The 26,908-nt window shown below is 37.4% G+C and overlaps 1 protein-coding gene across 3 annotated transcripts in view; it reads right to left on the minus strand.

The window, feature by feature from the left end:
* The window catches only part of psd3l (pleckstrin and Sec7 domain containing 3, like), a 106,190-nt gene that overhangs the window by 72,410 nt on the left and 6,872 nt on the right, over window positions 1-26,908 (minus strand). Inside the window, exons 1-4 of one of the 3 annotated variants that reach the window (XM_073873900.1) lie at window positions 26,236-26,259; window positions 16,900-17,014; window positions 14,541-15,339; window positions 7,019-7,420 (exon numbers count right to left, since the gene is read on the minus strand). In XM_073873900.1, the coding sequence (XP_073730001.1) occupies window positions 7,019-7,420; window positions 14,541-15,339; window positions 16,900-17,014; window positions 26,236-26,244 (1,325 nt within the window). In that variant the 5' untranslated portion in view covers window positions 26,245-26,259. Of the gene's footprint in view, window positions 1-5,299; window positions 5,653-7,018; window positions 7,421-14,540; window positions 15,340-16,899; window positions 17,015-26,235; window positions 26,260-26,908 lie in introns of those variants that run through there. The other 2 variants (XM_055206805.2, XM_055206806.2) reach the window with 2 other exon arrangements.

Raw genomic sequence — 26,908 nt, forward strand, 5'->3', positions numbered from 1 at the left:
ATAATGATAATAATAATAATACAAGCGTGGTCAAGCATTTCTTGACCCAGTCGTATTTTGGGCAGAAGGTACGTTTATAGAAGAGATGTGTTGGTGTTGTTTGCCATTTTTAAATGTCACAGTTTTATTGGTGTGTGTAACAGCTCAAGAATACAATGTGTCACTGAGACTTTTCCGTGTGAAAACTAAACTAAAGTCTCAACTCTTATTGTGAGATAAAAAGCATCACAGTTTGATTTCAAGCATTTATTTCACTATGATTTCAATAGCTGATAAACATATCAAGTTTATATTTTCACTGAATGTTCTTTACATTATGTAGGGTGATTTTATGTCGAAAACAGCACAATAAATCATCCTATAGCTTCATTAACCATAGTTGGAAGTACACTACACTTACTTCACTATGCACAAATAACTCTTTTGAATATCATGCTGTCAACATCACCTTTCCTGTTTAAAGGAAAACACCACCATTTTCCATATTTTACAATGTTCTTACCTCAACTTAGACGCATTAATACACATCTATCTTTTTTCAATGGGTGCACTTTTAATATTTGTAGAGTGCCTCATTAATGTGTTAGCATTTAGCCTAGCCCCATTCATTCCTTAGGATCCAAACAGGGATGAATTTAGAAGCCACCAAACACTTCCATGTTTTCTCTTTTTAAAGACCGTTACATGAGTTGTTACACGAGTAAATATGGTGGCACAAAATAAAACATTTGTTTGGAGCCTTAAGAATGAATGGGGCTAGGCTAAATGCTTACACATTCAAGAAGTGCTGTACAAAGATTAAAAGTGCACGCATTGAAAAAAGATCGGTATGTATAAATTCATCTAAGCTGAGGTAAGAACATAGTAAAATATTGAAAAACAGTGGCATTTTCCTTTGACTTCATGTTGTTGTGGTTTATTGCCCTTCAGGTCTGCTTCTGAACTGCATAGAGGAGCTTGATATGTTGCTCTCCTCTTTCCCTGAGGATGGCAGCCCTCTCATAGTACTCGGGAACTTTAACATCCACCTGGAGAAGCCCTACACTGCAGACTTCACCACACTCACCTCCTAATTTGATCTAACTCGCGTCTCGACCGCTGCCACTCACAGGTCAGCTTGATCTCATCTTCATCTGGAGCTGCACTACAGCCAACATTAAGGTCGTACCTCTCCATCTATCTGACCACTTTTTCGTCATTTTTAACATGCACCTACCTACATCTTATACATCCATACAGTAAATTTCAGACATAACCTTCACTTTCTCTCCCCTTGTACCCTCTCCGCTGAGGTGACATCTTCTCTTCCAACTCACTTCCTGTCTTTAGATGCTGATGCTGACACCTCATGCTCTACACACTAACACCATGTTTAGATACTCTTTGCCCACAGTCCTCCAAACCAGCCCATGCTTCTCCCATATGCCCCTGGCAGTCTGATATCCTCTGGGGGCAACAGACTACACTCAGGGCTGCTGAAAAAAAAAGTGCCACAAGACTAACTTGGTATAATGTTCTCAATGTTCTTTCCTCCAATCACATATAACCTAAATCTGGCAGGATGATTGTAAAAGCATATAACTGATAACATAATGCCCTCACAGATATAAATAAGTCGAAGACAACGTGTGTGTGCAGTGATCGTGAGGACTGTTACATAAAACCTAAAATAAAGAACAGCGGGCAGACGGATGCCTGGCATCACTCCTCATCACTGACTCACACCTCCAGCACTTCCTTTAAACCAGCTGAGAGCGCATGATGCCCAACAACAGACACACCCCACCCTGTGACCTCAGCACCTGTCACACACAAACTGTTTACTTCACAATGTTTGACCATGTGGAAGTAAACCCCTGCGTGATACAGAACAAACCAATTACGTAATGATGCTCACTTCCTAAATATTATTTAGCAGGAACCAACTAAAACTTTGCACATTTACTAAATGCATTGAAATGCTGCACCCTATACAGCTTTACTATGATATATAAGCTTTCTGTAAATACATCACTAAGCATTCGTACTAGAGGCCTAAGTACACGAGGGTCAGCATACAGTAATATGCATGATGCAAATTTCGTCATCAGAATAGTAATCAGAGCCATTGAACACGAACACGTAGCACAGCTAAAGGTAAAATTTCATAACAAAGATTTTTGTGGGTATTGTACACGTACTGCAGGATTGTTATCAACATGCATACTTTGTACGCGGAGGTCGCACATGCACAATTTTTTTCTTGCAGTAATGAGTTCATCCAAAAGCTGACAACCGTTCCCTAGGGGCATCGATTCACAAGATGGAAAAACTGCATATACTAAACGGACCATAACAAGTGCAAGCTACATCGACAATGAAGGCCATATATGAAAGATTGTGCAAAGACATCAGGAAGTATCCTCATTTATACAACTGTTTCATGAAAGAGTACAAAGATGTTTACATGAGTTTTAACTCTTTGTGGCTGTTTCCCAGAGAGGGTTCAGGTTTTACAAACATACCTTACAAAAAAATCATTACTGGTGTGCATATTGAGACAAAACAATTTGGTATTTTACACTTAAAGTCTTGTTTTCAGATTGTTTATGATGAAATAGAACGGTTTTGACTGAAATTTGGACATATGATGCTGGCCTGAGAAATTTCGGGTGTTTCTTGTATAACCTCCCACCTCTACAATGGCTATACGTAGGGAACGTTGTTTGTATTCCTGCAATTGGCAAAGGTGGACCTCTATTATTCAAGCTCTCAACGGAAGAATATACGGATGTGAGGCGTTTGGAAAAATAGGTTCACAAGTTTACAACGAATGCTAAACACCTGTTGGAAAGGATCTTTTGCAGCGATTTTTGTGTGAACATATCAGTGAACACCCCTGTGAATTTCACGTCTTTGTAAACAAAAGTTTAATGCATTTTAGGAAGGATTGTTCCAGTGCACCTATGCACCCATTGTAGAGGTGGGAGGTGATACAAGAAACACCCGAAAATTCTCGGGGCAGCCGCATATGTCCAAATTTCAGTCAAAACCGTTCTATTTCATCATAAACAATCTGAAAACAGGGCTTTAAGTGTATACCCAACTTGTCCTTTAAGATATGCAAATGTTTTTTAATTAAGGCACAGCTTAAACATGCATTTTAGTCTAGGACTAGACTTGACTAAATAAATCACTCTATTGCATCACCCTGTTCGACCTACTTAACTACTCTAACTACTCCTACTATTCATTTTATATTCTAATTACAAAATGTAACAAAATTAAGTGTCTAAGGGGCGGTTTCCCGGATAGGAATTAAACTAGTCCTAGACTAAAATAAATGTGAGATCTGTCCAAACTGAAAACAAGTTGCAAAGACATATCTTTAAATACATAAGTACTCTTTGTTTTGCCTCAAAATGCACAGAGGTAATGTTTTTAGTAAGGCATGTTTGTTAAAACTAGTTATATTTCCTAATTAAACCAAGGCCTAGTCCTGGATTAACATAATCCCAGTCGGGAAACCGCCCCTATAAGGTTCTAATAACCTTCATTTTCATTTAAAGTAAAGCCAGTTGCACACTGTCAATTTTACCCTCGATTTGGTGAATCCTAAAAAATTTCTATTATCCTCGGGCAAAATCTGTTGTCTTTGATACCTAGTTTGACATGTTCACTGATCTGAGATCAAATATATCCACTGATAAGATTATAGCAGTGTCAGAAGTTAAGAGACAAAGTCCTGCACCGTGACTTCTTCAATGATCTAGGATATATAACTCCAGACGAGTCGTCTTGTGTATGTGTCTATCATACAGAGAAAAAAAATCGACCCACTCCTTCTTTTCAATCCCGTTTCATTAGACATGATGTTTTAATTCTGCTGTTAATGTGCCGTCACACTGATAAAGCCCCGCCCACGACTGACTGACTGGTAAATTTACCCCAAATTTACCCAAAATGTGTTTGTTAGCATGCTGCAGTGCTAATGTGGCTAAATATACTATTGTAACTGTTTTCAGAGGAATCAGATCTATTTTAACTGAAAGCGCTCACTGTCTGTTGGTAATTGATAAGGAGCTGTAGCTCATTTGCATTTAAAGGTACAGACATAATACAGAGCTATTTTGCTCCCACCCAAATAGGTTTTTTTCTGGACATGGTATAATAAATGATCTGTTGGGAATCTTGTGCTGAAACTTTACAAACACATTACGCATACGGCGTACCTAATGCAGGGTTTACACCAGAAGCAGTAGACGCGGCAAAGCGCGAGTGATTTACATGTTAAATCAATGCAAAGACGCGATTAGGCATCTTGCGGCGCGGTACACACGATAAGCACGGCGCGGAAGGCATGGAGTGGATGAAAAGTTGAAAAATCAGAACTTCGCCGGATTTCTGCACCGCGTTAACCAATCAGGACCTTGCTGTAGTAGTGACATGATTACAGGAAGCGAGCGGAGTGGGGGAGTCTCAGCGGAGTCGTAGAAGCCCCTCCCATGTTTCGATGACTAGAATTTCACGTGCGAATGAAGCGAGTGAACTCAAATGTTCAAGCGTCCAACTACGTGCAAATAGCGCGTTTTTGCCGCCTCTACCGCGGCTGGTGGGAATGCACCATTAGACTTATCTAAAGACACATAAAATGGGCATAATATGCACCCCTTAAGTTTTGATTCTTGTACAGTCTGACATTAATGACACCTGAGCGAGCTTATTGCTGGATTTGTACAACAATCATAAAGGACTATTACAAATCATACAGTGTGCACCCAGCTTAAACAACTATACGTGTCTAAATAAATGTCCATGAACCCCCATTGGGCAAACTAAAGGCGAGGAGTAGCAGAGAAACAAACCTTGGGAGAAACCAGGCCCATCAGAGGAGATATATGACAGTGTATAGTGTCAGTGCTGGTTAATTCTGTAAGATATAATAACTTGCACCAAGCTTATAAGTAAAGGTTTGCATGAATAAGTACAGTTGGTTTTGCCCTTGAAGTGCATTGCATGATTTGGAGTAATGATTTTACAATAGCCTGAGTGTAAGTACTTATTTTCTAATGATACTTTAATAAGAGACACATCTCATTTCTGATTCAGGACCAGCATGCTGGAGTCAAGAGGGAGGGGAGAACCATAGAAATACAACAACGCTCCATCCTTTCAGCTGTAGAGGACGTTCGCAGCAGATTTGCTGACGTCACTGCAGTCCACACACACGCACGCACACACACACACATACAGCCGGCGCAGCTGCTCGCATGAATCGCCATGGTGATAAAGAAGCGTGTCATGCAAGGTCAAGACTTACTGAACGGATGCATGCTCGGCATCGGACAGGGCCGGTTGTGAAAAGCAGCCGGACAGAATGGAGCCCATGAGAGTCGCCTGCCGCCACGTGCCGATGATTCAGTAGCGGACCGTCTGAGCTGACCTACATGGAGACGACGCTCGTGTGCGGGCTGCTAGGACACAGCTATCGGTTTGGGTTTCTTTATTAGTGGAGTGAGTTTCATCGCTACACTCGCCACCATCAACTCCAGGGTCCCTGCTCCATCTGCGGGCCGGCCGGAGGAGCGGGGGTTTGTCCGAATGCACACGTGTGAATGGAGTGATGAAGTGATGCGCTTTATTTACATCCAGCATGCTCTGGGGCAGGAGGCTCCTGCAGGCTGTGTTCTGATGCTACGCCGGAGCTATAAATAACAGCAGGGCTGATACGCTCGGATGATGAACAAATGTAGCGTGATCTGATCTTCCTTACACGCTTATTCAGGTTTACTCTCTGGACATTATTATTAACATTGTGCTTTAATACGGTGTGTTAATGTTGGACTCAAATGTGCTTGTGACTCAAAATGATCCATAATGTATAGAAACAGAAGGTCTGTTTTATATGAATATGTGTTAGATAATTCCAAGTTCACAGCTCACTAAAGAGTCTATATTGAGATCAGTTTCTTTAGAAATATGAAGTGTTAAAAAGTGTACTGAAAGTGTGAAGTGTGAATAATCCTAAAGGTATTTACGTCAGCATAAACTGTTTTTATCTGCAAAGCTTCACTGCCTAATGTCCTGTTCGAGAACCACCAGTCGGCTATTTCAGTCATATATGACCAAGTGCTGTGGAAATTAGACGGACATCTCTTAAATCACTAACATAAAATGTCAGCATATTTCTGACCAATAATGAAACCTCACATCTGGTTCATGTCTAAATTCTGTTTCCTAGACTCAAATTGAGCTAAAAACACTTTAATTTCAGGTCACTCCAGGTACTGCACAACGCCAAAGGTTGTCAAGTACATTCATTAAAGATTCATGATTGGCTCCTTTTACATGGGAGGCGGGACTTCCTTTACTTAAGCAGCTGTTTAGGGCATTGCACTTTGTAGTACTTATAATATTGGGCATTTTGGAGAACGTCACATGAACAAATCGAAAAACAGGTCGCTTTGCTTCTGCTCGTTGAAGAAAATGATAACAGCAGTATTAACTGTTGTATATCTAGAAAAAAATTAAACTTTAAAATATAAATCTGTATATGCGATGGACATTAGTCATGCTTATCTTTCGTAGCTTCTTTAAAGGCATCTTGAGTCAAACATTTCTATTTTTAATGAAGCACATGCAAAATCTGAACAGGAAGTGGTTTATTACGGAAGCTGGAATATATCACATATTTGTGATGTAATGACATGACCTGTCTTTCATGAAATGTAAAACAAGTCATTTCATTTTAAATTAACATTTAAATAATAATAATAAAACCTCTGAAACATACTACTCTTTTAACGAACAACCCACGGACAGACATAAACCATTTAGTATTACTGCCATAGTTTTACTACCATTACTGTAGCTTCAATGTTACTCTCAGTGTCTAGACAACAGGTGAGGTGCAGTAAACACATTGATTCAGCAGAGGGCGCTGTACGATCAAACACATACACAAAATCTATTCTCAATGTTTTATTTATGCAACACATCTCTCTCTGATAAGCAAACAAAGAGTTAACCATGATCTTACCTTAGGCAGCCCTGCAGCCAATCTCTGGACTCTTTCTCATTCATCAATCCATTTGACAGAGTTGACCCGCAGTGACCGGGCGCACTGGGATCCTCGCAGCCCGCCGAGAGAAACGATGAGGTCAACTCCAGAGCCGGTCGACCGCTCTTCTGTGTGGCCGTGACGCTCAACACTTCAGCGTCTGAACCGGAGTTCAGGAACAGACTTCTGTCCTTCAGTCGCTGCTGGATCATGGGCGTGAGGGGAATGTCAAATGCGAACGAGGGTTCAGGTACAGGGTTGGACACGGTGTCCAGCGAGTCCATGCTGCTATAGACAGTACGCTCTGACTCCAGGATGGTCTCAAACTGGCAGCTGAAGACATCTGTGGTGTCGCTCTCACCGGATTGACCTTCTGAACATCTGAAACAAACAGAAAGGCAATCATTATTCAATAACAACACATCAGTAACAGAAGTTAAGGTGTCATATCCTGAAAGATGTCATATCCTGTTTGGGATGACACTGTTGCAGAAAAGATAGCACATTAATATATGACCTGTACAATCTCATGTACACATTAAACACAAATTCATAATCACGATAATTATTATGACAATAACTATAATGAATTCAGACATTTTACTTTTTTGTAACTGCTGTTATTCTGAGTGATTCTTTACTGTAATGTTGTTTATAAAATTATTATATTATATTATTACAAATAAACAACACAATAATAAGCATTGATTTTATTGCAGTACAACAAATACTTTATGTTAAATATTATATTTCATTATTTTATATTAAATACTATATCATTCATTTATATTAAATTCTATATCATTATTTTATATTAAATACGTTAATCATCATTTTATAATAAATACTATATCACTATTTTATATTAAAAACTATAATCATAATTTTATAATAAATACGATATCATTATTTTATATTAAATAATATAATCATAATTTTATAATAAATACTATATCATTATTTTATATTAAATAATATAATCATAATTTTATAACAAAATACTATATCATTATTTTATATTAAATACTATATCATTATTTTATATGAAATACTACATCATTATTCTATAATAAATACTGCATCACTATTTTATATTAAATACTATAATCATAATTTTATAATAAATACTAAATCATTATTTTATATTAAATAAAATAATCATCATTTTATTATAAATAATATATCATTATTTTATATTGAATACTATGTCATTACTGTATAATAAATACACTATTATTATTTTATATTAAATACTATAATCATAATTTTATAATACATATTATATCATTATTTTATATTAAATACTATATCATTATTTTATATTAAATACTATGTCATTATTTTATAATAAATACAACATCATTATTTTATTTTAAATACTATAATCATCATTTTATAAAACATACTACATCATTATTTTTATATTAAATACTATGTTATTACTTTATAACAAATACTATTATCATCAGATTTGGAACTCTTTAGCAAAAACTCTTATTAGTAATAAAACACTTTCCTCCGGTTTTACAGACAAGGTTTAAGGCTAGTCCTAGACTAAGACACATCAGGGTGGTTTCTCGGACAGGGATTAGTTTAAGCTAGGACTAGGCCTTAGTTTAACTAGGAAATATAACTAGTTTTAACAAACATGCCTCGCTGAAACCATTACTGGTGTGCATTTTGAGGCTAAACAAAGGGCACTCATGTATTTTAAGATATGTCAGTGCAAATTGTTTTTAGTTTGGACAGCTCTTACATTTATTTTAGTCTAGGTCTAATCCCTGTCTGGGAAACCACCCTATAGTTGAGCTGTCTCAACTAAAAATAACTTGCACTGACAGATCTTAAAATATGCCAGTGCATTGATTTATCTCAGGATACACACCAATAACATCTTTTTCCAAGGCTTGTTTACAAAAGATCCTTAAATATCTTAATTTAACGAAGACCTAGTCCTACTTGAGCTAAGCCGTGTCTGTGAAACCATTGTGTATAATTAAAATACAATGACAAATTAACATTTTATTTTTCTTTATTTGGGGGTCAAATATGACCTCAACATTCTTGTGATTCACCCAGAGCCTCGATTCATTTCCAAAGCCATAAACTCATATATAAGTGCTGTTTAGAGGATGAGTGAAAACCACATAGAGAAGTTAAAAATGTGTCATTCTAATCTAACTTCCACCTCCGAACAACATAAAGTGAATGTGACGCTTCCTCTTATGAGTCACATTATTTCTGACCAATACAAGTACAGAGAGAGTTTATAAAGGAAGTGAAACAAATAACCACACACACACGCACACACACACACGAGAACTAAATGTACCACATTAAGCCGCAGGTTTATTATGTCTCTTATGATACACATAATAAATGCATTACTTTAATTGGTCTTTTTGACAAATCCGGTTTCAAATCCTGTTCAGCAGTCTATAGGCATGTGTCCTGCCCACTTCTATGATTGACAACCCACATGCTGTGGCCACTATGCAGTTTCACTACGAACACAAATGTCTTTTTAAGCACATTTTGTGTTTATTCATGTTGCAGACACCCAAACAATCTCAGAGTCACAATGATGAAAGTTTATAACACCAGGAAGCAAATCAATCATAAGCGAACACAGACATATCTGTCTTAGCAAGTGTGTATAAACACTGCAATGTTTTTACGTATTTAAACAGAGAAATGCACATTAAAAAATGCTCAACACCCACCAATTATTAGCAGAGATCAATATCAATACAATACCAGTGTGTTTCGTCTTGCGCATTGTAATTCAAAACTCACAGATTAATGGGTCATTACCTGTTGCAAAATACTATTTAAATAATATACACTCAACGGCAACTTTCTTAGGTACACCTGTCCAACTGCTTGTTAACGCACATTTCTAATCAGCCAATCACATGGCAGCAACTCTGTGCGTCAGAATGGGGAAGAAAGGTGATTTAAGTGACTTTGAATGTGGCATGGTTGTTGGTGCCAGACAGCTGATCAGAAACTGCTGATCTACTGGGACTTTCACGCACAACCATCTCTAGGGTTTACAGAGAATGGTCCAAAAAAGAGAAACTATCCAGTGAGCGGCAATTCTGTTGGCGCAAATGCCTTGTTGATGCCAGAGGTCACAGGAGAATGGCCAGACTGGTTGGAGCTGGTAGAAAGCCAACAGTAACTCAAATATCCACTCGTTACAACCGAGGTATGCAGCAAAGCATTTGTGAAGCCACAACACGCACAACCATGAGGCGGATGGGCTACAGCAGCAGAAGAGGAGATTCGGGATGCGGGAGATTCGCATCATGGATGTGCAGCAAACAAATCTGCAGCAACTGCGTGATGTTATCATGTCAATATGGACCAAAATCTCTGAGGAATGTTCCAGTACCTTGTTGAATCCATGAAGGATTAAGGCAGTTCTGAAGGCAAAAGGGGGTCCAACCTGGTACTAGTAAGGTTTACCTAATAAAGTGGCCGGTGAATGTACGTTAATTACAGTTTGCTGGATTCTTGATTGGTCCAAAACAGTTGCCATTTACAGTAGGACAGCACGAATATGACAAAACATTCGTCATATAAAAATCAACAATCAATTTCTCTCTGACGTCGGGATCCCTCAGAAACCTCGCACAATATTTGTCTGACATCACACTGTTGCAATCTTATCATGATTGTAAACAACTACTCCTTCAGACAATCCGCTTGTTAAGTCAACTCCTGGGTCCAAATGCTCCATCAGATGCATTAAGTAAACAACAAACTATACTAGTGAACACTCACAGTGCAATGTAAAGGTACTGAAGAAACGCGATCGTTACCGTTATTTCCATACTGAAATCCCAGATGGCCTAGAAAGTAATTAATCTTTTATGAAATGTTAAACAGGGGCGGCGTTTGCGTATGGCAAGGTATGGCAGTTGCCATACGCTAGAATTCAGACAAAACACCAGAAATCAACAGGCTATAATGATGCTCATTAAAGATAATTTTAAATATTTTTATCAGAACATATCTGAATATTGGTACTTCACTAATAGGGATAATTTACATGTGTGTTCGACTTCATGCTATAACACAGGAACCGACAGACGGATGACTCGTGTGCTCTATCACATCATTTAAAAGTCTTTATTGTGTGTTTATTAAGTGTTTATTGGCAGTTGTCATGACAAGATTTGTGAAGGGATGTCACAGTACGTTTTGTTTTGATATTATCTTGTTTTAGTTTATCTGTTGCTGGAGTTGCACTTAAACAACAATGATTTTCAGTTTCTATTTTTGTTTTTCATTTGTATTGTTTCCATATTGTTGTCTGTAAGTGTACATCTGTGCAATCTTAGTATGATTTTGTACAGGTTGGTGAGGTATGTACACACATAATGTGGTTATATAAATTCGTTATTTGAGAATGGCCTATTTTGCAATACCCTAGGTTTTCGTGAAGCGCTGCCACTGATGTTAAAGTATTGTTGTCTAGGACATTCTGAGCTTGGAGAATGTACTTTACACCGCAACTTTATAAAAATATAGCTTAAATGTGTGATATGAATAAATAGCGCCCATAAACGGCTGTTGAGACTGTAGGATCATATGAAGCGAGTGGAGGCTTGGACCTAAAAATTTTATTTTTACGTCAAATAAAAATATGGGCAGAGCCAACCATATGATGATGTGCTGTGTCTTCCTCTGGGGGCCAGTTATATGAAAATGTATCTATTCACGTCACTAATACAGAAATGTTTTCGCTTGCATGTTTTTCCAGTGAATGATTACATAAAAGCTTTTGTAATGATAAGGGTGTTTTAAGCCATGAAGCTAGCAGGATGTATTAATCTTAAAGGGGTCGCACACCGGACGCGCAGCTCAGCGCCGCATGTCTAGGACAACTCGGAGGTATCCTACACCGGAAGTGCACATTAAATAGTGCGAACTTAGTCAGATAGCGTCTACTTCAAAATGCAAAATATACGTTAGCAGCCAATGTTAATCGTTAATGATTTGGGACAAATATGATGTTATTTAATGTTAAACTATGTGAGTGGCGCTCTGTGGCGTGACAGGGATTTGAGCAACTTCCTGAGTCGTAGCTGGGTGTTGCGGACAGGCGGCACCTGTCGCCGCCGGTGTTCGTATACTCGTAGAATTTTATTTTTTATTTTTTTTAGAACAGCGCAGCACTGAGCTTGCACGTCCGGTGTGTGACCCCCTTTAGGGATGCTCCGATAGATCGGCCGCAGATTGGTGGCGGCCGATAACGGCATTAAATGACTTGATCGGTACTCACTAAATTCGAATCTCATGAACCGATCTTTCTGTTTACTTACTGTTTATCTTTCTTAATGTCATCATAGAGCTCCTAAATATGGCTGCAATTAGAAACCATTTTTACACAGTGCGAGCATTTTTATAATACGTTGCTCTTGTGTGACGTGCAGATTTGGATTTCCCTCTCTGCCTTTACAGAGATATGTGTATTTTCTACATCCCCATCAAACAGAGTATACAAACACATCTATCAATGACATAGCATCCTCATGCTGAAAAGTTTATTATTTGCATGCGTTTTAAAGTTCGTTTTCCTCACAGCTGCTCTTGTCCGCGTACACCTGATGCACGCACACACAGCAGCCTGTCATCAGTGCCATCTATCACGGTATTACAGATTACCATAAAAACTCATTTTTATCAGGCAAATGTTTTCACTTAATTGACGAGATAACTCATCAATGGCGAGAAAAGAGATAACAAAAGACAATTGACTATAGAGAAATGTTAATATTTAAAGCTATTTTCTCCAGTATTTCTTGCCTTAAAATTCATTTTTAAAGTTAAAATTAAGTTAATCCATTTCTGTTGTGTCAATAAATGACTAATATATATTAAACACAAAGATTAAAGGGACAATAAGTAGGATTTACCCCCATCTAGTGGTGAAATTGTATTTTGCATTCAAACGAATAGTGCTCTCTAGCGCCTCGCTTTTCCAAATGCGTGTTGCAACTACGGTAGCCGTTATTTAATCACTGATCTCCTTATCCGTTTCAGCTGGTTCACGTGTTCTGGAAACGTGTTGGTAGGCTAGTGCTTTTTGTCCCTCTCTGCTATTATAGTTTATCAATACAGCAGAACGACATGGAAGCCTCCTTGGACCGTTCAATGTAAATAAAGAGAAGAAACTCTAAGGTTACAAAAAAGTCAGATCACTGGCAGTTCATTTGACACCAACGAGGACATATTTATGAATAAAGACATTGATTTTGATTAATAAAACACTTAAAACCCTACTTACTGTCCCTTTAAAACAAAACTTGAGCATTGGAACAATTAATTTCATTGAAAAAGTATATACAATTAACTATGTAAAACCTTTCATGAAACATATTACTCAAACAATTGCACAGTAGTACGAAAAATACAACAAAAAGCGAATGTATGTATTACCATCTTAACTTGATGTATCGCCCATCTCTACTATAATATCAACATCTTGTCTTGCACTTAAAAGTGATTATAAAACATGGGTCTTGTTGTGTAAATATGGGTCAGTTTCCTGGACAGGGTTTAGATTAATCCAGGACTACGCAGAGTTATTTTAGGACATTTAAGTTGTTTTTACAAACAAATCTTACAAAAACCTATACTGGTGTGCATCTTCAGACAAAACAATAGCACTGATATATGTTAAAATATGCAAGGTGTTTTGAATTTAAAGCAGCTCAAACATGCATTTTATTCTGGGATTAGGACAACCCCTGCCTCTATAACTTGATAACTTTATTTACTACATGTTCGTGTTGTTTACATTATATGCACTTAAGTGCTAATTACCAACAAAACGCAGATGTTTAGAAAATAAATAATAATAATAACTATACACTTAGTATATGTTATTTTAGATGGACAAGCATTGCTTTTTTAAGGACATTTACAAAGAGTCTGTCAGTGTATCCAAAAGAGATAACCACAACCTATTTTTTATCATTTCTGCTTTTCAATCCAACAATAACTAGACTAAAATAGACTTAGATTAGACTAAAATATAAAAATTACTTCTGAATGTTTTTGTAGCAATAACAATAATTTAGCTTAAATGTTTATTAAAATAAATTATTTCACCCATGAACTTACAGTGACGTACAGTAACACTATTGTTGAGTCAAACATGAAATTCATTAAATGGAAGAATATGAATTATCAGTATAAGTCACTTTGGGGTGGTTTCCCGAACAGAGATTATATTAAGCCAGGACTAGCCATTAGTTTAATTAGGAAATATAACTAGTTTTAACAAACATACCTTACTAAAAACTATACTTGTGTGCATGATGAGGCAAAACAAATGGTACTGATGTATTTTAAGATATGTCAGTGCAAGTTTGGAAGGCTCTTACATTTATTTTAGTCTAGGACTAGTCTAATGCCTGTCCGGTAAACCGCCCAATATATCTGTCTGTATAACTGTATGCAAATATGAATAAAGAGTTTACTGTACCTGTCTGTATCGTGTTGGTCTGTCGGCTTGTGTAGTTGATCATCTGGTGTATCTCTGACTTCTGTACTCTGTATGTCATGACTCGCTTCCTCTTTCACATTACTGTTCACTTCTGCTCCGTTCTGCATCTTCTTTCCATTCAGCAGACTCTCCTCCCTGCTCTCTTCAAAACGCAGCTTCTTCATTGGTTTCTCACGGGGTTTGCTTCCTTCCAGAAAGGCACTAAAGATCCCCGGGACCTCGGCCAGGATTTTACTGGATTCTTCTAGAGACTCGTCTATGAGTCCCGTTGAGGAATCTTCAGAAAGGCCTTCAATGGCTCTCATCTCATTTCCAGCGTGAGTCGGGTTGACGTCCGGTTTACTTTGGCCACCCGGTGTGCTCTGGGTGTCTTCACCGGGTCTGACGCTGAAACAGCTCAGCTCGTCCACCATCGAGCCCGGGTCCTTTATGAGCGCCTCACACCACGAGTCAAACAACAGGCCAGACGTCAGGAGAGACTCCCCCGCTAACTCGGACTGACCGTTCTGAAGGTCTAAGCCCTGATTGGCCATATCCATCTTAGACGCCGTTTCCTTGTCTTCGTCGCAGAGGATCATGGACGAGGCGGTGGCGTCTCCTGACGTTGCGCTCTGTTGGGCCACAGCATGCTGATAGCGAGCGGTCAGGCCGCTCAACAGGTTGGACAGCTCGCTGTCAATCTCCTGGAAGAGTGAAATCTCATCGATGTCCTCCACATCTTCTACAACAGAATCAAGACCTGTGCTGTTTTCCTCTTTTGCTGATGATGGTGAGGTGACTGTTTGAAAAACCACATGACACAGATCATCAAACACTGCTTCAAGAAAGAGATTTACAAGTTAGGTGATGTCCATCACAACTTAACTATATACTTAGAATGATTGAACAGGGTATTTATCCTTGTTCTGTGATGTGACATGTAGACAAAAACATTTTTGTTTGGGTCTGTAATGCCTTAGAAGCTTCCTAAAAACCTCTCTCAGATAGCTCTATTAGGGTGGGAGATTTTAAACAAGTGGTTTTGCACCTATTTGGCTCCCCCTACTGGCTTAACTTGCAATCTCATTACTGATTGGCTGACTTTGCTGCCACTCAAAAAATTTAGCCAATTATTTTAAAGTGGAGGGGCAGTGAGATGCCTGTGATGTCATAAGCATCAGTTTTTCAGATTGGGCTGTTTTCTGGCTGACATTTCTAAAAGAGGAATTTCTATGAGACTTAGATGTTTAGCATGTCTAGCACTTTTTGTATGTTCGTGAATGCGGGTAGACTACCATTATTCTACAAAGACAAGGTAAAAATGTTTTTTCATTCTCTGTCCCCTTTAACAAATTTATTAGACCAGTGTAAGGTTTATAAGGCCACAGCTGCTCTAAACAAACATGACACAAGTAATGTAAAAGTGCGAGACAAGAGGTTATTTAAAGTGCCATTTAATTATTTTAATTCAGTTTGACACAATTTTTATCAAATCATGACTATTGACACTGCAAATATGCAACAAAAAAACATTAGCCAAGGGTTTAGGAATGCACAGTGTGAAACCAGTTTATGAATACCAAGTATTATCTAGACATTAAAAATGTTAGGTGTGCGGTTTAGAGAAAAATATTCAACAGCCAAGGAACATTTCTCAACCAATCAGAATAAAGTATTCGACAGACCTGTGGTATAAATACATATTAATAAACAGGGAATGAACATTCATTTCATTGAACCTAACTCCACTGTGTGTGAGTTTGCTACTGAAGTTACACACACCAGTAAAGTTTGAAAAGGATTGTTATTATATTATATTAATCACTGCAATAATCTGCTTACTTTTATATCGGAAGCAAACCCATTGTGAATATATAACATTTAACATCTAAGAGTGGGTCTGCTGGATCATGCCGAATAAATGATATTTCTTCAGCAGGTGGCAGTGTTTGCTTGATGAGATAATAAAAGAGTTGAATCAATGCTACATAATCTCATTCCACAGAGCATAACTTTGAACAATATAAATTATTTTAGCTCAGTAAAAAGACAGCATTTATAAACATGTGCATTTAGTTTGTCATTTAGATGTTAGCTTGAACTGCTGTACTCTTTAACACTTTCAAATGTATACAACTATATAGTCTTAAAGAGTAGATAAAGTTCAAATACATGTCAGTCTAATGTAAACGCAGCATATCAGTTATGCACCAAGCTAAAGGTACAAGACATAGAAAAAGAGAGAGTAAACTAGATAGAAAACACAGATTCAGATGACCTTAACTCAAACAGACAGACTCTTGATATTGTCCCATATATTTGATCCCATTTCACCCCAAATATACTAGAAATATCATACCGGGGTCTGATGTGTTTGTGTCCTCTGTATTTCCAAAGAGAAACTGGTATTTAGCTTTGGCAACAGTCTGAGCGTGTGTAGATGAGCTGTTGAGACACTGTTGAAACACTTCTCCCTGTAAGAACAAACCAACATCAGTATAACATGAACAATATAAGACTGTTAAGAAAACTAACCACTACATCAGAGACAGCAGTCACAGTCACTACGATAAATGAACTGCTAATGTCGACTACTGTTACCAGAATAGCTCACTTAAAAGGGACTTTACGTGTGTTTTTAAGTTTACCATATTAAACATCATGTCATATCCTCTAGGATGATAAAACTAGTTCAAATATAGACATGTGGTTTAAAGTGGCCATACCCAAACTGTGGTCCGTGAGGGTACTGCAGGTGGTCCGTGTAAAGGCAAAATAAAATATAAAATAATATATTTATTTAAGAATATGTAAATAAAGAATATTGATATAAGAATATGGACTGGCAAATGGACTCAATGGCTTTTCCTTTTGACAACTTGTTTTTATTTTTATATATTTAATTTTATTCATGGTTATATCATGTTTTGCTGTCTTTTGTTTAATTCATTTTTTCAATTGTTCGAATTACTGGACTTGTAAAACTATGAAGATTAATAATGCCCTAAAATCACCAAAGGTTTTGATATGTTGACTATATCCAAGTGTTCTTGTTACTGTATGGATTTCATACTACTCCATTGCTATGGAAATAAGCCCATTGTTCAAATGAACCATGCCCTCGGGCGCTTGAATAAATAAATAAAAAAATATGCGGCAGCCGTTTTGTGCAGTAAACTTTCTTTTAACAAACCTGTTGTACTGATGTGATGACCAGTTATAGTTTTAGTGCTAGTACGCCTATTTAGAGGTGCAGATTAATTCAGGACTTTGTGTAGACATATTTTATTATGAGTATTATGAGGTGGTCCGCGAAAATTCTTGATTACAAATAGAGCATCATTCAGTTGTAAAATGAGACAAAGACATTATTACAGAGAGAAGAGACTCTTGTTTGATCACCAGATCCTAAAAGATTCATTGTGTTTGCATCTGTCAGTATTATAAATAAATGATAAATAAATAAGATAATCCTATAAAGCAATCAAACTGTTTAAATGACATACAAAAATAAAAATAAGCAATAAGTGTCACAAAACAACTCAATTTACTAGAATAAAGTTAGTCTTTTAAAGGCGGAGTCCACGATGTTTGAAAAACGCTTTGGAAAAGGAGACGGGCCGACTACCAAAACACGCTTATAGCCAATCAGCAGTAAGGAGCGTGTCTACTAACCGACATCCTTGCCGGGTTGCGTATGTGTGGGGCGGGTCTATCAACAGAAGGTCCAGATTCTATTGGGGTAGGGGTGTGTTTGTTTAGGTGATTTCAAATATCAACATTGGCTTTGAAACATCGTGGACTCCGCCTTTAACCTTTAAAATCATATCTTAGGTCTTTAGAGATCTGGAACGTCATTACAGGACGAACTGATTTTCAGAAGCCTTTGCCTGTCACAGCCCAAACTTGTACATGGATTTGGGTCTCCAATGTGAGGATGCACAACATCAAAAGAAAAAAACATTGTAAACATTGTTACCAGAATAGCAAGGGGCTTTACGTGTGTTTTTAAGTTTACCATATTAAACGTCATGTCATATCCTCTAACTAGTTCAAATATAGACTTGTGGTTTAGAGCATCATTCAGTTGTAAAATATTTTTGGCCAGCTTCTGTGACTAGGCCGTTTGACACAGAGACCCCGTTCAAACTTTACAAAAGGGCAGTGCCGGTCTAAGTTGAACAGAAAACCAAAAAAAAAATTCACAGGTCAAATTTTGTCCGCACTTCATGAAACTGGACGTACATGATCTTTGGACCAAGCCTCACAAAAGTTACTAAAAGGATTTTTGATTCTAAAACTTTACGCCGCCAAATAGGAAGTCGTTCATATTTCAGAAACGCTTTCACGTATTGAAACCAAACTTTGTACATGAACTTGGGTCACCAATGTGAGGATGCACAACATAAAAAAAACATTCACAAATTTTACGCCGCCAAACAGGAAGCTGTTTATATCTCAGGAACGCTTTCACGGATTGAAACCAAACTTTGAACATGAATTTGGGACCTCAATGTGCACAATATAAAAAACCTGACGGCGCCAGAGCAAGCACACTTTCGCAGTTCCTCCGGAAACGCATTTTCTAGTTGGTTGTTGTGAACAACAATGTGTGTTGCTTGTTATGTCAGCTGGTAGAGCAAAGAGATGTTAAGATTTTGGGGGGAACCGGCCAAAAACATAATTATTTAACATCTTGGAAGCAGAAATTTACTTGGGTAAAACACGACAAAAGAAAAGATGCAATGTTTTGCACAGTTTAGCGTCAGTATACAGGTAAAGCAGGAAAGTCGGGAGCCTGTCTGTTGTATACAATTTATATTATATTTGACTTTTGAATTATTATTTTTAAATATGTGACAGACACTGAATGTAGTTTTTGTTTAGTGGGGTCAGTGAAAATTTTGTGCAGGGCAAGTGAAAACCTAAACCACTGGCCCGACTGGGACAAAGTATTAAAATTATTTGCATTGAGCCCTGCATTAGTACATCATCGTAGCATTGTTATCTGTTTAATGACAAATAAAATGCCAAAAACATGCTTTATTTGATCAATGTGTTATTGAAGTGTTAGGAAAGTTTTATACAAAAGAGGAAGTTTAGAGATCTAATTTTGACCACACGCTATACACATCTTCTAGTATTACTGGAACTAAACTCAGTCTTGGATTTCTTTCAGACTGAAAACATATTTGTTAAGATCAGAGTTTAACATCAAAGATTGTAGACAGGAAAGACTCCTCTGAAACAAGCTCAAAGTCCAGCCTCATATGAAATTATGCCAAGACTTCAGTCGGATGATAAAGCCAAATACTAACAGTCAATGAAGATGAAAGTTTATTTGATTAAAGTTTACAATACAATGCTTTACAGTCAGTTGTGATGGGAGATAAGAGACTTGGTTAGGATTATAGAGTTTAATGAATGATTTTAGACCTCATGATGGTTTGACATGCAGTTTTCTTTCCTGTCTTAAAATATTTCTTGATAAAAACAAAGATTGAGATTATTGAGACACACAGATGTTAAACTGTAGTCTTGATGGTGGTGTCTAAGTCTATGCTCTAACCCAGGGGTTTTCAAACCTGTCCTGGAGGACCACTAGTACTGCACATTTTGCATGTCTCCCTCATTAGACACACCTGGTTTAAATCTTCAACACGTTCGTAGAGACTGCAAGACCTGAACTGGGTGTGTAAGGTAACTGAATGAGGTGTGTCACAAAAGGGAAACATGCTAAATGTGCAGTACTAGTGGTCCTCCAGGACAGGTTTGAAAACCCCTGTTCTCTAACACATCTGTACCCACAGAATAGACCAGGGGTGTCAAACTTATTTTAGGTTGAGGGTCAGCTGGTAAATATCTTCACCATGTGAGAGCTGGATAAAGTTTTTAAACCTTAGTGTGCTGATAATTAATTAGTGAGAAAAAAAGAAGAAACTAAATTTCATAAGTCCTCAGAAACATTAACATACTCATACTTTTTAATGAAACATATACAGAATACATATACAATCTGTAAAACCCACTGGTCTTAGGTTGAAAAGCCTTCATTTAACTGAACCATAACAGAATTATACCTTTTATGTACTTTATACCTTATAATCTGTGTATTGCTAAATAAGACCAAACTCATTCACATTTCTTTGGAAATATTTGAGAACAGTCATTAAGCAAAGAAAATGCTAGATTTGTAAAGTATTACAGTAAACCAATACAGTCTGAAGTCATAGCACACAGTCATTGTGCTTCAAATCGTGCTTCCTTAATTACAGAAGTTTTCTTCAACCACCGGATCAACATTTCCAGTTTTGGGGAAGTTACTACTCTCATTTTTAGACGTTTTTGTTTGAGTCCTGACCAGCCACGACATTTAAAAGAAACCATTTCTAAACTAGAACCCACTGCTGTTTGTCACGTGTCATCACCATTGCGGCTTGTTAAGGCAGAAACTGATAAGGCCATTCAAACTTGTTGTTTAGTTCTTATTAGTTGTTTATTGCAAATATTCATTTAACCCAGTGGTCTCAAACTCCCGGCCCGCGGGCCATTTGCGGCCCGCCCTCCCCCTCTCTGCGGCCCGCGTCACCTTTCAACAATATAACGTAATCTGGCCCGCAGAAAGATTTTTATTTAAATTAGTTTTTTTATTTAAACGTTTAAGGGTTCGGTCACATGTCGCGTCTAACAACGCGAGTTAAAACGAGTCGAGGCGTTTCTTAAAGTATGTTTACTTTTCAAAGTGCTTGCTTGGGAGCGGAGGTTGCGCAGCGTGGGATCGCGTCACCGGTTGCTACGCAGCCACGAGCGCGCGCTCCGTGATGGCGAGGGTAACGGAATGCGTGATCGGATTTTAATTCCTCTCGCGTCAATCATATCATTGTCACAATGCGATCAGTTCATCTGATCGCGACTTTGTAGTGTTTGCCCAGAGAATATTTGTTACTTCCGGGTGGATACTCTGTTACTCAGAGAAGAGCTGCTGTGGGGTTATTACCGTAGTTCACATCAAGTCACAGCTTCTAATGGAGACACCGCAGTGGGAGATGTAGTGCAACAGTTTAATATTAAACTACGGATGAGAAAATGACCCATCAAAGTGCCCAGGTTAGGAAAAGAGGAAAGATGAGGAGAAATTACAGAGGATACAAGTATGTACACTTCTATATATTATGAAATATATATGAAGTATAATACATTATTATCTTACTTGCTTATACATAGAGCAGTATTATTTATTTTTACTGTCCAACTAGCTTATGTAACATTGACTACCCATCCAAATGTTTTAGGATCACTTTCACTTATTAATATTTTTCTAAATATAATAGCAAATTCATTAAAACGGTGGAATAACAAAAAGAAACATAATGAAGTCAATACTATGACTGAAAACAGTCAAAATTAAATAAAAACAGAAACACGTACTGTTGGTAAAAAATATTTATAATAGTTTATAAATGTATAGGAATTAAATTTGTTAGTTTTAGTTAATAATTCAAAGCCTAATAAGGTTAAGAAAATTACTTTTATAAAATAATGTTAAAAAATAAAAAACACTGTTTATATATTTTCAAGTATTATTATACATTAAAAAATATTTTAAAGAAATATTGTACTTTTTTGAACGTTAAAATAGCTCTGCGGCCCTCTGATAAAATGTCAGTCTCAGAAATGGCCCCAAGCGAGTTTGAGTTTGAGACCCCTGATTAACCAGTAGCAACAAACTGATTGTATTGAGAAACATTTTTAGTTATACTGGTTAAAAGTCTCGTCACATCCTGATAGCAATCACTATGTGAACTTGTTTAAATGTATTTATATAAATATATGTCATCTGTGAAAGGTGTAGGACCAAAACATGTTCAACAAATCATTGAACTCGGAACGAACACAATAATTGGATGCATGCGATTTTTGCTCATCTTCTGTAAACTGAATGCAAACAAAATGTTTTGCATGCCATGCCACTGTGCACCCTGTTCACGCAGACATCATACGTCATCAACGCGCTCACCGTCTGTAAACAGAGGGAGAATGACAAACTTTCCTGCTGAATTGACAACCTGCACAGGAGCCACAACGTCAAAAACCGTCTGGAGCAGCAAAAAGCAAAAACCTAAATGAACATCGGTAATTTTACTGCTTTACCACCACGAGATGCAAACAGCTGCAGGAGGCAAAGGGTCTGAAAGGGTCGTTGCACTGTTTATTTTGGTAAGGTAGGTACACGAAATGATTGTATTGAGATGGATCGTGATTTCAGTATGCTAGTAGGCTACCGTTAGCATTTTTCAAAATCAAAAACCCTGCCTTTAATCATCAGTTACTGGTTACAAGGTTTTAATTTAACAAAATCTATTTACTAAACAAATATATAGTACATATAAATGTAAGTTATTTGAAAAAAAGTGTGGTTATGCATTCCCCTCCATAATGTTTATGTCATGTTTTTTTTTTTTAACATTTCTCTGTACTTCACCTAAAAAACCCACGAATATTCGAGCTATTCGAATATCTGGTTGCCCATTTTTTCAACGACGTTAACGACGTTTAACGACGCATTACCTCAATAACAGGACAAATTAATATAAAGAGACATACTACTTCTATAGGTAGTCTATTTAAGTTTAAACATATTTTACAACGTATATTACATACACAAAACAAGTAAATCAAGACTGAGACATCAAAGTGATATGGTACCTCGGTTACATTGCTTGACAAAACTCCCTGAAGCCTGCTCCATCCACGACACTGATCGGTCTCATGTCCTTACAAATGAACGAAATAAATTTTTCCGTTATGACCTCTTGTCGTGTTGCAGACAAAGAGCTTGTGGCGGGCGATGCAAAGTAAGTGTTAAGACGTGACTGTTTAGCTAGAGTTCCACATTGTGGTCTCGTACACACTGCAAACTTTCAGGAGTGACAACCGCATTTAAATGTGAACATGTGAAGATTGACACGGAGATAACCATAGCAACGGTCTGCCGTCTCACGTGCTTATCACTCACAGCTTTGATGAAAATAATTTAACAGCATTATGTTTTGCAATAAACCTCCGTCGTGTCGTTGTGTATTGTACCATTTGTGAGGCTGCGCGCGCTCTTGCAGTGTTGCCAGGTCCTCGTCTTGTACTCATACCATTTTAGCGCTTTACCGTTTATGGCTTTTGGCTCATGAAGCGATCAAGTTTTTGGTGTTGTTAAAATGTGAAGGTGCCAGTTCCAATATTTTGATCTTTGAGGTAAAGCGTTTGGATTTATTTTGGTTTATTATTGGATTTTTCTTGTTCGCTGTTTTTTTAGTGCAAGATCTGGCAACACTGAGCAGCAAACCCTTGTGCCTCTGTCATTCTCTGTACCGCACATACAGAAGACTTTTCCCCCTTGTAATAATTTATTTCTTCAGAAGAGAGACCTGTCATGTCCATGATGCATGTTTAAACACTTTATTAACTACTAGTTGTTCAGTTCGGTTATGTAGGCTACACACTATGCAACGGTTCTGTAAACGCGGTTGTCACTGCAGTTTGCAGTCCCGTAAATTACTGAAGTGTGTGTGTACAGAACAGGATTAAGCATTAAAAGTTGAAGTGACAAACGAATTAATATGCAGTGTGTACAAGATGCCATGCTCATTTGGGTGCACATTTTCGAGATGTGACATCATGTGGCTAGTGGTCGAATGGTATGCTAACAACTTTATCTCGCGGCTCAACAATTTTGCCTCCTACCGACCAAAATCCAAAGTATTTCCAGACATAGCTTTTTAGATTTTGGGGGGTTAAAATCGCTTTCTCTTCCATGAAAGACGCGTCAACTTTTAACCGTGACAGACAGTGTGACTGTGACCTTTCCCTGAACCAGGCGCACTAGTGCGCCCACTCACAAAGCAGACAGCCACGCCTCTACTACCGCGGGCTTTAAAAAATAATAATAATTTATTCGAATATTAATTTTCATTTTCAAAATTTGTTTTTTTTTCACTATTCGAATATATATTCGAATTTAGAATATTCGTTGACAGCCCTAACTCATACAGGGTAAAACCAAACCCTATTCATTCACCAATCAGACCCCATAATTTCTCTCCTCTCTCATCTCATTTGCGGTGTTCAGCTGTCACTCGCGTGACGTATAACAAGGCGGCAGACCTAAACACAGTCGTTTACTTGGTGGATTTGGAGCAGCAATTTTCACAAAAAAGAGAGGATAAACGAGCGTCATTGTGGAAAATCCTGTGGCGACGGAGAAAGTGACGATGCAACAACATTGGTTTCGAAAGAAGGCAAGGAAATTAGTTACCTCCAGACGTTTCTAAATCGGAAGGCTGCAGCCGCCATAGGTCGCATCTGCAGGCTGCATACGTCATCAAGCCTGGTTCATTCGAGTTAACGGAGCATTACATTCGCAAGTCAGAAAAATCCTACAACAATTTATGATTAACCAAAAACTGTAGTCAACTTTATAACGTTAATTGTTAATATTCTGAAATTATGATGCGCATCTTAGAAATGTGACCTCCAGAGGCTGCAGCCTTCAGATTGAGAAACAGCCTCTGTGTCACCGCCACAAGTTCCCCATTAGAAAGGGTTTTTAGTACGAGGGGAACATTGTAACATGTCAGCGTTTCTCTCTGATGCCTCAAAATGTTGATCGTTTAGTTTTTTAAAGGTTTAGTATTTTTAAAGTTTTAAGGTTGGCCAGATCGATAATACAAAAAGCATAGGTGCTATTTAACAGCCAATATATTTTAAATTATTCTAAATTTTAAGGGTTCTAAAATAAGGAAAAGAGACGTTATCATTAAGTCCTGTAGCACATTTTTTTTAAGTTAAGTGCATAATAAATGTTTTTGTAAAAAGAAGAGAATCAGGTGAGAGAATCGGGATCTCAATTCCCATGGAGAAAAATCGTGATTCACATTTTAACATGAATCGCGCAGCCCTACTCACCATATTGTTTAAGAAACAGTAATGCACGCCAGTGTACATATAAACATGAAATAAAATTAACTGAAACACAAACAACATTGACAGATACACAAAGCTAAAATTCTTACTGCTGATGTCTTTCTTACTGTGGGTTTACACCAAACGCGAAACGTGCAATGGCATCGCGTTGCTTGCTCTAGATTACTCACGGGATTTAACTTCATGTCATGCCAAATTTCGCTCGAGTTGAACATTTTCAAGGACGCGTCTGATCGCGTCTTTGCATTGACTTTGTATGTAATCTACTCGTGCAAATCGTTGAACTCGCATCTGGTGTAAACCCACAGTTATTCTGTATTATGAACGTCAGTGTCAGGTCACAATGTGGCTATACTTCATCACTTCAATATAACACACATTTGCAGTAGTGTAGACACCACCAAACTGCAGGATTAATACATTTTAAGGTGCTTGCTTTAAGATGGAATTACTATGATGATGAGTAAATAAAAACAAATTGCATGTTTGTGTGAACGGTTCCTTAAACACATGGATTTCTAAAAATAAAAGCACAACAGTTTGGAAAAAAACATACAAAAATGTGCAGTGAGGAGTTTGAGGTTTTGTCCTCAGGGTAAACCTGATATTTAAAACACGCAGACAGCATGTCAACCTGTGACCTTCATTTTCCTAAAACAGTAATTATCATGGTTTACTGTTATTTCTGACTGTGTTTACAAGCTAAAACACAACTCACTTTAAACATTAGAAGATATCCTGAGACTTTGCATCTTCTGTTGTGAGATCCTACAATCACACGAGAAACTATAAGCAGCCAACATCCGCTTACAGGCATTTTTTCATCCAGAATATTTATCACATAAATGTTTATGTATGTAAAATGTATGTGTTTATTTTAACTGCTTTTAATTACAGAACACATATGTTAGAAGATACACAGCACACATTAATTTTGATCACCTGTTTTCCTATATACAAAACATCTAAATAAAGCATGATTATAAAATGATTTCTACATCTATTCTCACAGGTCTACAGTGTAACAGATCTAGGCTAGTAACCCAAAGGTCATGGGTTCAAACCCTCAAAAGGATTCATAAACCAACAGTTATTGATTTACCATTGTGCCTTCGATTATGGTTACATGACAGAGTCAATATATAATAGTACTGATAGTGTACTTTATAGTCTGATAGTCACGTGTCAGAAGATAAGGTTATTAAACAAATAACCAGTATGTAAGAGGATGTAACTGAGCACTTAAATGAGCGAACACCACCTCACTCTTTGGGCAAAGCTTCCCCTATAGCTTAGTAAAATACTGTACCTGAACAAATAAAGTTATACATTACATTAAACATCAGGACTGATGATGTATAGTCTTTTAATGTATACTTTATAGTAGCATT

This window comes from Misgurnus anguillicaudatus, chromosome 12, assembly GCF_027580225.2.
Source record: "Misgurnus anguillicaudatus chromosome 12, ASM2758022v2, whole genome shotgun sequence".
NCBI lineage: Eukaryota > Metazoa > Chordata > Actinopteri > Cypriniformes > Cobitidae > Misgurnus > Misgurnus anguillicaudatus.